Source organism: Halyomorpha halys, unplaced genomic scaffold (genome assembly GCF_000696795.3).
Source record: "Halyomorpha halys isolate HHAL.00 unplaced genomic scaffold, Hhal_1.1 Scaffold1190.1, whole genome shotgun sequence".
Classification (NCBI taxonomy): Eukaryota; Metazoa; Arthropoda; class Insecta; order Hemiptera; family Pentatomidae; genus Halyomorpha; species Halyomorpha halys.
The window spans coordinates 123,791-136,431 of record NW_027114895.1 but is presented as its reverse complement, the minus strand read 5'-3'; the positions used below and the strand labels follow the sequence as shown (position 1 = coordinate 136,431).

Here is a 12,641-nt window from a genome sequence, read left to right as displayed (position 1 = left end):
TAAAATTGTAGTTAATTTCATGCTCATATGACTTTTTTGATCAACTCTAATGGTTTGATGAAATTTGAATGGTAGAATCCTTTTATAATTGTGTTGGCTATGGTGGTGGACAAAATGTAATAAAATAAGATTTTATAGAAAAATGCTCCTTTGTTATTCTTCAAATTTGCTTGCTGAGGAAATTATCATGTTTATATTTAGGTTTATATGTTGTGTATAAATATTTATTTAATATTATACGAAATATACATTTAAATGTAAATTAAACACATGAAAATAAATCGAGTACTTTTGAACTCGGCCAGTTTAGTTGGCACACCTGTCAGTAACCTGGCTTCTGTGCTTCTGGCAGTGTGCTTACTAGTTTGGAGCATCGGAGTAACTTATGATATTGTAAGTAAGTAGTAGTGTATAATATTTAATATTAAGTACTGGTTGAATTTAAATAATTTTGTCTCAAAGGGTTATTTAGGGTTCAGTGATATAGTAATTATCTTGTCAGTTTTCAAAAATAGCTGAAGAAACAGTTGATGAAATAGATCTTTAAGTTTTACAGTTGTGTTTGCATGAATTAGTATACACATTTATGTGATTTATTTGTGTTTTGCAGCTATAAAGTTATTTACTGTCTTTCTCAGGAGTGTTATCTTGCATATTTCATTATTTTAACCTTTAAATAATATTTATTGGGACCAAAATTGGCCTTTTCTGTATTTTTATAAAAAAATAAAAAAATCATTGGAATAAATTCACAATTCCTATGGTGAATTGTTGTAACATTGAATGATGCCTCCTGATTGATCCCTGTTAACCACACCTTAAAAGTATACTATTATACTTTATCATATCACATTAATTTAATGATCTTGTTGGTTTGATCAAAAGATAATTCAGGTTTATGTCCCCAACATGTTCTGCAGAAGATAGTGTAATTAAAGACTCCAATTTCAAGATTCGCTCTGCCTTAAAAGATCACTAAAATTGTTATATCAGTGTATAGGGTGAACTTGGTGCCAAGAAGAAAATTCTGTAGATCACATTGTATTAGTAAAAAGAATGAAAAAAATATTCAGTTTGCAGACATCAACAAAATCTATATTAGAAATTACAAGTCATGTGAACTGTAGTAGACCTGGATCTGACCAAATATCCAAACTTAAAATTAAATATACATTATAATAGCCTGTAAGAAGTTGTTAATATATAATCTTAAAGTGATTTGAGAGAGTAATATAGAAAGTGTTCACAGGTTATTGAGAAAAGTATTGAACATTGACCGAAAAATAAGGTTGGAACACTTTAAGTTACTTCAACTAAAAATCTATAGTGTGTTAAGTTGGGAAATAAATAGTATCAACACAGATTGGTAGTGACTCGAACAGTCAGAAGTAATAATTTATTCACTAAATTTAAAATCAATAAAGATTCTGTGCTTGATTAAGAATAAAAGTATTGTATGAGAAATAATTTAAAAAAAAAAAATAATACTTCCAAAATATGTCTGGTTACCTTTGATGGGTTCCCAACTTTTCCTTTCTTGGTTCGTTTTGTGAATCAAACCTAAAAGAATACAGGTAACACTCCTGAGGTAAAATTCATGAGACATTTAGAAGATATACCTAGATATTTCTTGTTAACAATCCAAAAAAAAGGAATGAATTCATTAAAAGTAATATTTTATATTTATTTTATAATTAGAATTTGAATTTTAACTCTTTATCTGTATTTTGAAATGAGAATTTTCATGGACCAGATTCATTAGGTTTTTCTTGATTTTGATGGTGGAACTAGTAATTTTATTAATGTTATTTGAATAAAAGAATTCTTATTATTTAAATGAGCCAGTTTTCAAAGATTGAAAACTCCTCTATTACATCCAATTTTTAGGAGAGCAATATATGGTATATTTTTTTTAAACAACTGCTGAAAATGAAAAAAATTGTCAAAAAGTCCTGTTTGTATGTACCTATTTATTTCATTTTTCTTGGAAACCCATTTAAATAAATAAATTGACAAAGTCCAATACACAAGGAAATAACATGTAGATAGATAGTCTACAAAAAAATAGGAATAAAGATATAAAATCTAATAATCAAGACAAATCCCTTAGAAGGGGGATGTAACACATTGGGCAATTAAGATGGACTGGATAATAGACAGATTGTCCAAAACTTTGCCTGACAGATTGAAATAAAGGAAATAAGAAGAAGTAAGGGTTTCTTTCCTTGAAAATAAAATAAATAAGTACACACAATTTTATACCCTTAACAACAAATTAAATAATGAAGAACCCATTTTTTATTTTTTTTTTGGTTCCAGTTATACATCAAAAGTTAAAAGAGTTCATAACATTAAAAAAATTTACTGCTCATCCACAATAGAACTGATACAACTCAAAAAAACTAAATTTTATATGATTAGAGATTATCAATTTTTAGTGATATGTGAAACTATGGCTCCAATTCTATATCCAGCTATTAAATTGTAAAATTCTAAAGAATTTAAATAGATTTATACATTAGTTAATTCTGAAAGATAGGTCTAATTGAATACTTTCCTCCTCTCCTTCCCAACAAAAAATTTTTTTTTTTTTCATTTCATATTATTGTTTTTAAATTAGAAAGTAAGAACTAGTTTTGCAGGTTTCATTATTTATAAGTATGTTGTTGTAATACCTGGAGCCAAACAGGGTGAAGGGATCTTGTTTCTTTTATTACCTCAAAGGAAATAATCACAAATAAATTTGTTATTTATTTATGGTACTTGTACTCTGATATCTTACCTATGATTTAGTCTGTATGTTGACTCTTTCTACAAACCTTGATATATCTATATTATCACTTAAATTAAAGCTTTTTTTTTGTTCCATCAGTTAATTTGTTTAGTGATATCAGATTGATGTATTATACAACACTTTTTCTGTAGAAAGTTACTTGTCCAACGTAAGTGTTTAATAATATCCAAAATGAATTTTTTGAAGTTGTGTCACTTTTCTTGGAGTTGAGCTGTATGATTTTGATATTAACTTTTATTGTTGCTTTTTATTCTTGATGACCTGATAAAACCATAAAAACCTTACATTTGGGTCAACTATTATTTATGTTTATAATTGGAAACAGTAAGTAATAGTGTTTTAATTATTTATAGCATTTTATTTATATCTATTTTAGCTTTATGTGATTTTACAAAGTCGTGTTTTTGTTTATTTAGTTTGTGTGCTTGGATGTGAGTGTGTGTGTGTTTGTACATTTGTAAATTTATATATATATGTGTGTGTTTGTGTGTGCGCGTGGCGTGTGTGTGCACATAGAGTATGTGCTAGTATACATATAAATTTACTTCTTTCCTTATCTGTACAATTTTTGGAATTTCTATTTAATTTTCGCTGGCTTACAACAGTGGCATGTGGTATATCTTTCGAAGGTATAGTAATTTTGTAACTATCTCCGGTGTTTTTACTCTGAAATATCTTTTACGGATTCAGACTGTAAATCAGAATTGAACACGAATTGATGGAAAATGTCTGAAGCATCCTGAAGGTGTAAATAAAATATGGATTTGAGTGGAAACATTGGAAAATTATTAAACCTAAGAAACAAAATTGTTCCAGAATTCGATTTCCATAAGGATCCGTCATCATAATTGAGGTATTTATTTATTGAGATGTCATCATCATGGCAGACTAAAATCTCCTTGGCCAGTCGAGGATGTGTTGAATATGTCATCAAATTATGATGACATATTCTGATATCTTGGATTTTCGCCTTTAGGGCATGTCAGATCAAAACAGATGCTGATATGAATTTGTCTTAAAATCTAATTTACTTTTAAAATGTTTAAACAAAAGTACCCTATTCCATTTGAAATTCCAGAGTTTGGTGTTCAGAAGGTTAGAAAATTAACATGTTGCAAACAACATGCAATTGTTATGACATCAAAAATTAAATCTAAATTCCAAAAATGGTAGAGATAAGGGGGGAGTGAATTTATACTTGAATACCATATATATTCACACACATACAAACATAATCTATCTATTTGTTAACAAGGAACTGACATTTAAGAAACTTATAGTATTATTCCAAAATAATAATGAAATTATAAGTTTTGTTCTGATTTTTAAAATTCTTGCTGTTATTGATATTATTTGTTTTAGAAGCAAGAGGCAAGCAAAGGTGCTTGAAGACTACTGGGATTGTAGTGTATGTACCTACAGAAACACAGCTGAAGCATTTAAGTGCCTAATGTGTGACATACGCAAAGGAACGTCCACCAGGTTGGCATGATTATTACTAATAACTTTTTTTTTTTGTTGTCCACTACTCAGCCATGATCCCATAAGGCTTAAGGATTCGCTTGGAACCCAACTACCTGCTGTGTCTGGTAACAGGTGAGAGAAAATTACTCACCTACTGTACCACAACCTAGTGCTGCAACTTGTTAAATTCTAACGAAAACTCTTTATTTTTGAAATCAACAATTAATAACTAGATAAGAGTTTTTTCCGTCGCCTATCAGGTACCGTGATTAGTTGGGTTCTGAGAGGCTCCTTAAGCCTCCGGGTATCGTCCCTGAGTGAAAAGACCTATAATTTGTGCTGATATTTCGGCTGGGGTTATAGATCTTCATCTTGGTAAATAATATGATTAAATAGTATATGTAGAATATTATGAAAAAGTTAAGTAGTATATAATATAAGATCATTATTATATATAAAAATTTGTGTTCATGAATTATAAAAATTGAAATAATGAGAAATAAATAAAACAATTAGTATGAAAGGTATAATATATTGCATACAAATGTAAGGAAAAATTAAAAATATAGAAGTTATATTAGCATAAAGGGTATCTAGTAAAATAGCAAATAATATAGATGGTATAACATTTATAAGTTACACACCATATATTAGGGAAGTACAGATTAGAGATAAGAAAGGAAGGATGGGTATAGGTATGAAGTAGAAAGAAAAGAATGAGTGAGAGAAATAATAAGTAATACATACTGAGATAATACTAAAAATGATAAATACTGAGTCCAGAAATTTGAGAATGACAGGTGATGTAATCTTGGTATTTTCATAGCAGACAGGGTAAAAATTTAATTAAATGTTTTGGAAGAAAAATATAATTTCTATGTTCAGTTGTATAAGAAAAAAGGAAATGAGTATAGTTTGGTATATCTATTGTTACTAGGCAAGAATTGTTTACAATGAAAATTGGACACCGCTTTATGGACTTCCCTTCTAAGATAAACTTTTATTTTATTAAGGTCCTGGCCAACAAGATACAAATTTAATGCATTTGGACCCCTCCATTCAGGATGCAGACAGCAATTCTGTGTCCCATCAAAACTTTTCACTTCTCTATAAAGTATGAATGCTAATTCACAAAACAAGGTTTTATGTTTCCAAAATCCAAAAATAAAAATATATTCGTGAACCGTCCACAGCTTTTCTCCAAAATTTCAGCACCAATTTTCTATTTATTTGATACCTCAGTCATTGGTTACTCCTGAATGATCCTCAAACTTTGATATACTATCCACCGATTTCCAAATTTGTGTTGTACCATCAATGTATGTATCCTACAAGGTAATGGTTTAAATTAAATATCCCAAGAACATTGCTTCAATTTTATTTTTAAATAGTATAAAATCTAATTGTTGGTTTCTGGGGCCTTACGAGGTATCACAGCTTAATTTCATTTTTTTATATTAACCCCTTCTTTATGGAGACCTGTATACAACTGATAAAATCATTGTCCCAGTGGGTGACTGTTATTTAGAAATACACTGTAAAAATGAAAACGAGAAAAGAAGGTAAGTTTTTTAAAATGGACAATGACCTATTATGTCATTTTTAATAATTTAAATTTTGGAACTAGGCTAGCAATAACTTTTGTTTTTTATTTATATGATTGGATTCAAAGTGGATATAAATGTATTTTGAAAGTTGTGGTTGGGGAGTTGTTTATGTTTCTTAAAAATATTTTATTTTTATCTTAAAAAATATTTAATCTAGATCAAATATAAACCTGATGCCATTTCTAAATATTAATTTAATGTATCTCATATTAATTGTGAGAGATGCTTTGGTCCACTCAACCCTCAGAAAATAATTACTTGAGACTGAGATTAACTCTGTTACCTTTAAATATGCCTTTCCACCTGGTATGATATTGTTATACCTCCTCTCCAGGTGGTACTCTCATTACGAATTCTGGTCCCAAAAATTTTTATTTTTTTCATGTTCGGAAATACTTTGACATGTAATAAAAAAACGTGTTTTGTATGTACCTTGTTAGTAATTAGTCTGTGTATGATGGGTTTTAAAACACAGGATACATTAGTCGACGTCACAATGCAGGCAGTAGTATCTTGTTTCCTTCCTCAGTTTTTTTTTTTTTTCACTTTTTTATTTCGGACAGCACACTACACAAAGTCTATATGGTTTGGCCTTATTGACAGTTGGCTGAATAATATCAACTAAATGTCTTTCTGTCAATCAGTGCGGTGTATGATAGAGCAAGGTCTAGCCTTTCCTCAGCCCTGGTACTGCCTTGTGGTATTAGTTTATTTATCAGTTCAACTCAAGACTGTAAATGGGTCATGGTTCTGCTTTCCTTTTTATGCAGTATATATGCATTTCATATAGCTTGGTCAAGAAGGTTTATAAAAATACATAATAATCTTAGAAAACAGGAAGCAAACAGTCTTAGATATCTTTGGTAGACTAAACAGATTGAACGCTCTCATACATGCCTACTCACTTACATACTTGTATAAACTCATACAAGTATGAAATGTTTTTTCTATTTTACCCTAAAATTATTTCGTATGTTCGTTCTTGAGTTTATTCCTATCATTGGAGTAAGTGTACTGACAGCAAAAAAAGTCATTGCTGACCTTTTTTTCCCCTAGGAGTTCAGCATTATATAATAATGATAAATCAAGTTGCATATTATCTAGTTGACATGAGCTAGATAGTAAAAACAAAAAATCTTGTTAATAGTTTTCTTTTATTGTTTTGTGATACTATTTTGAAAACTTCGGGATTAACTGAACTTTTATTTCGTTGGGGCCGGCCGACTTTTACTTTGTGGCAGTCCCACGGAATGAAATTTTGACCCTCCCACTATAGTTGGAATAGGGTCGTCGGACTGTAATGGCTCTTAGCAGCTCTAAAAAGTTCCGAGCACTATTTGGTTGCATTAGTGCTGCTATATCGACTTACCGAATGTTCCACTTTATATAATTGATTTTGCAGTATATTACTGTTTTCTCAAATTTAGCTTTTTCTATTTTGACTAAACTTATATCAATGTATAATCAGATGGTCTTTAATATCAAATAGGTCTTATCCTTATTGCAATGGTCTGAAAAGACTTGCTTATTTAATTTTAAAAATTGCTTTCTCTAAAGTACCTTTAATTTTATTTATTTGAAATAATTATACATTTCTTATTGTTAGCAGTGATAAATATAAACTATGAAAGACTTGGTGTATCAAGAAATTCCATAATTCTCATTGTATTACCCAGGACAAAAGGGTTAGACAAGTTTCCTCAGAAAATAATAACCTTACCTCTTACTCCATGTAGTTAGTAAAAAAGTGAATAACCACTTTTCAGGTCCTTGCATTTTCCATTTACTTGCTTGTTATGCCAATCAGTAATATTTTTTTATAAAAGGAAGACGATCTGGGTGCGGTCAAAAGAACCCAAATAATTTAATTACTATTTGAGTTCTTCTGACCGCACCGGGGCCACCTTCCTGTAATATATTACAGACAGGCAATTAATGATCTAATAAATATTTTTTTATTCATAGTTTTAATTGTTATAGTGTGAGTACAAAATATAGATTGATTTATGTTTAATTATTTATAGAAAACCTCGGATAAACCCTCAGCTGGTGGCTCAGCAAGCTGTTCCACAGTTCAGCCCAGGACCTTTTAAGGTATTTAAGAAAGAAGGGGGGAAAGAAAAATCACTGAAAAGAAGAACCACAACAGATAGTAAAGGCTTGAAAAAGTCTTGGCATCCGTAAGTATTAGTTAACAATTATCATGGATCTCATTTAGAGTGATCCATATGAAAACCACGATTCTTATCTGAAAAATATTTATCAGCAAGTTTTCAAGTGTTATCTTGTTAAAAATCCAACATTATTTCAATTCTTTTATTATTCAATCTACTTGATACCTCAAATATTTTTTTCTTTTCTATAGCCTCAATATTTTAATAAAAAAAAATATATAGATTCATATAAGCAACTGTCTTGTAATTGTTATAGTAAAACTTGTAAATCCAATACCACCCCCTAGAACTGAGCACCACCATGAAGATTCATATCTGTCATCACTATTGTCCGTCTAGGTTGAGCCCCATTGAAGTATGCCGTGTGGATTCTAGTCGACTATGCTTCTTAATGGATTCATCAATTTTTCCTAGGATTCAGTATTCCACTTCCAATTCCTCATTTTTAGTCTTGTTTTTTCATTCCTATATTATAATCTTGTTTGAGAAACCATTTGATAGACATTGACATGGATTATTCTTTAGCCACCATAGTTAGATGCATGAGTCTCCCCAGAGTCTTTTGGGCAATTCCATGTTTCAAAACAATGGTGTGGTCAGCAGCCTGGAGCAGAGGAAACTTTTGCCACCTTATTTAGATATTTCAATTTAAAAGACTAAAATATTCAGTAATTCTACATTTTTCTTCATTCTATATTCAGTAACTTTTTGCCAAAAACAATTTTATCTGTTGTGCATTATACAGTTACAAATGAAAAGTTATGAAATATAATGGTTCAAATTTTTGCAAAATTTTATCATTGTGAAATTTGGCGCTGCCCCCATTATGCTACGCCACTGTTTTGGAAGTATACAAGAATATATTACTGAAATGATGTAGTGTAGTCTTTATTTGATTTACTCCTTCTCTCTTTTTTTATTTCTTCCTAGAAATTTAGAATTTCAAAATGAAACCTTAGTTTAGTGAAGTTTCTTTTGGTAGTGATAGGTGACACCAATTATTCCAGTTGGCAGTTTTGGTAATTATCAATATTGTAAGTTAATCAAATCAACAAAAACAGCTGCTCTAAGTGCTGACTTATATTATTATTCGGTATGAGTAATCGCTTGATATACTATATTGTTTCAGATTCATTTTTAAAGAATAGATCTATAATGTAAAAAAAAAAAAAGAAAAATTTCAGGCTTCTGGTTTCTTTTCTCTTATATTTTCTTATAGTAGTCTAAAGGTCCCTTAATGTTCTTATCTTTAAATTTTAGTTATTCTATATACCCTTTTGTTTTAGGGCCCATTGATAGCTATTCTACATCTAAACCTGTGGTATAAGTATTCTAGGTAGAGTGTTCTTCCTTGGATATTGTTCTTATCAATGGTTTGGTTTAAATAACATAGTAACTATTTAAAAAACAATAAATAAATAAACATTCCCAACCATCCCCTTAAGCTGCATTATTTAACTTCTCTTGAAAGTGGTGATTATATGAATGCTTTAGTAATAGTATCTGAAAAATAAATGCGCTAGAAGGTATACAAGATTTAAATAATCAGTATATATACTTATTGAGGAATAAATATGTTATTGATTCTAAACTATTGATACTTAAAATACTATACACTGATGTCTTTTCCTTTTTGAAATATCTAGTAGTCAAGTTTTATTTTAATTTGCCGCAACTATAATTTCATAAAATATTAGTTACCTTGTTAATCATCGATTCCTTCTCCTGAAACCATTTATAAATATTAGTTAAATATATTTCTTTTTTTATACAGGCCCCGTTTAAAAAATGTTGATCGAAGTTCTGCCCAAACCAGGGAAATAACAGTGAATAATGTGACTGTTATAATCACTGAATATAAAGCTAAAAAGAAAAAACCTTCTGATGCATCTAGCAGCACATCATCTGAGGGAAGTCATACTGACACAAGCTCAGATGCAAGAAGTGCCGATTTAGCCACAGACTCAAGAAGTTCTTAACATTGTAGAACTTACAAAACTTGTAATTTGGTGTTTTTTTTTTTTTTTTATAAATTGCTCAACTTGAACTGAACTGACTTATTCCCTCTCCTTTTTAGAGTGTCATTCACTCTTAATACCAGGAAATAATATTAAGTGTAACATTTTATACTATTGTTGTAAATTATTATAATATCAAGGTTATGTATCCATAATTTATTGTGAATTTATTATACAGTAGAAACTCGTTTATCCTCAAACAAAGGACCAATGTTATCTAGACATAATGTAGAAATTAGTTTTGTTGTTTTTATCAAGACAAATTATTTGAATTTATTAATAAGCTCGTGATATTAATATTTTAAATTTTATACCTCAATGTTAAAATAGTAAATTTAATCATATCCATTAACTGTCTTTCGGTTGTTACTTTTTTTTTATCATTAATAGATGGAACTACGCTATCAACATTAACCCTTTGTTTCAATTTTCTTACCAGTACTCATTGACATCTTTTTATTGAGTACTTTCCACCATGAGTTCTATAATTTATTTTTGTTATAATTGATCAACAATTAGCTGATGCAATATGTCTGGTAATATTGACTGTATTTCCCAATTAAAAAGCTAGGTACTAGAAAGTTCACACTGATTTAATGTTCATGTTTTAAATTGCATTGGATTCTTGTTTCTGAAGGGTGCAATCCTGTTTCAGCTCTTAAGTTGTGCTTATACTTAAACAAAATAATTATTTGTCCAATTCAAAAATCAGAAAATGAAATATTTTTCTTTTTAAGTCAATTGAAAAAATGCTAGTAGAAATAAATATTGAGGTTTATTATTTTTTAAGCTTCCTTTTTTGTTTTGGTTCAACCAATGTTGATGGACATGTTTCTACTGTACATTGTTAATTAAAATATGCATCTTGTAAATAGTGTAAAATGTCCTAATAAATAAAAATATCTGTTGATAAAATTAGCATAATTTGTGGGATTCATATTGTTCTTTTTATTTATGATTACTGATTGTATTAATCATTATTTTGGTCTTAAAAATTTACATAAATTGTTTTTTAAGGTATGAAAATTATTAAGTTCAAATCATCATTATGAACGAACTACCTTAATGTTATTAGAGGTTATTATTTTTCCAACTACTTAGAAAGTTAATGTGTTGTCTGCAATGTCTGTTGTTTGTACACTTGTGTAATTAGTATGTTATTCTTCTGTATATTTTTGTAACATATAGGACAAAATAAGTGTTTTGACTTCCTAAAAATTTCCTTACTTTTTTTTTTTTTTTTTTTTTTTTGTGAGCTTCCATAATATTTGGTTTTTTAAATGTTTAATACTGACACTTTCAGTTCTCATGAAAATGTTATTTATGGTTAATTTCAACTAAATTTGGTTTAAAAATTTCTGATACAGTATTTTACACAGCTATGAAAACAATATATTTTAATTGTCTATCATTAGAGTATTCAACATTGTGATTATCATGTAATCCTGCAAAATAATGTTAACAGTGAACTGTGATGTAGTACTGGAATACTAATCAAATTGTGATTGTATACATTTTTACTTAGGAGTATAAATTATCTTATCTTTCAAAATGAAATATTTGTTCAATCCAGTAATATCAGTGCAGGCATTTGATCAAGCTGTTATGAATTATATAATTTTCCATTTATCATCTTACTTCTTCAAAAATATCTATTATATTTAATATTTTTTTAAACATTGAAGGCTGCATTGTACTATTTCTGAAGTATAGGAATGAAACAAAACTAAAAGTGATTTGACTAATTTATTACCTATTTCATTATTTGAGTACGCATGTGTTTGGGTATGTACTCCTCTGTGGACACGCCTGAAATTCAATAAAATGGTTTAAATTTTACCCCTTTTTTGAAAAAGAAATGGGAGTTTTTTTTTTTTTTTTTTTTCTATTTGACATGTAATTCTATGTTAAAATGACAAACTATATAAAGAATTGGTATAATTTATTTTCAGAAAAAAATATTTTAAAAATGAAGGATCATTTCTAACACAAGTACATAGGGAGAATGGTAGCTCAGTGAATAGAGCACTGTGTTCATAGCAGAGATAGCTCAGGGCCTCAGTTTGAGTCCTGTGGCAAAATAATTATTTATACTATTGTAGCAGCCATAAATGGAACCTGGGGTGGAGACCTCTGTTTCAATCCGACAGCCCTGATAAGGCCCTGCAAAGTGGGACGAAACGTTGGTAAACAATGAATAGTTTTCTTTTACTATTTTGATACCTTTATTGACCACCACCCGGACTATCTTCCTACAAACTCAATGAATGTTGGTTTTTATTTAAAGGATCTTAACTACTCTGTATGAAACAAAGAGAAGAATTACTTAATGTTTTTTAAATAATAAATAAAAATATCTGCTTTTAGATTGATATTGTTTTAATCTACATACAATTATATGATTTATTATTTCAAAAAGGTTTTTCTCTCTTAATGTTAGATTAAAACAACTATTAAATTTTTTTTCCTCCTAGTTTGGAAATAAATGCTTGAAGTGTTTAAAATTTAAAATTAATGTGTTTCTATAAGGAAAAATTACAATTGTTGAAAAACCATATAGTTCAAGAGCTCAGTGAAGAAAAAA

The 12,641-nt window shown here is 29.1% G+C and overlaps 1 protein-coding gene across 6 annotated transcripts in view; it reads left to right on the top strand.

Moving 5' to 3' along the window:
* RYBP (ring and YY1 binding protein) overlaps positions 1-11,793 on the top strand; it is a 37,205-nt gene extending 25,412 nt beyond the window's left edge. For 4 of the 6 annotated variants that reach the window (XM_024361268.2, XM_024361269.2, XM_014433331.3 and 1 more), the window contains 3 exons: positions 4,157-4,276; positions 7,890-8,045; positions 9,814-11,793. In XM_024361268.2, the coding sequence (XP_024217036.1) occupies positions 4,157-4,276; positions 7,890-8,045; positions 9,814-10,018 (481 nt within the window). In that variant the 3' untranslated portion in view covers positions 10,019-11,793. The remainder of the gene's footprint in view (positions 1-4,156; positions 4,277-7,889; positions 8,046-9,813) is intronic. The other 2 variants (XM_014433333.3, XM_014433334.3) reach the window with 1 other exon arrangement.
* The last annotated feature ends 848 nt before the right edge of the window (positions 11,794-12,641 follow it).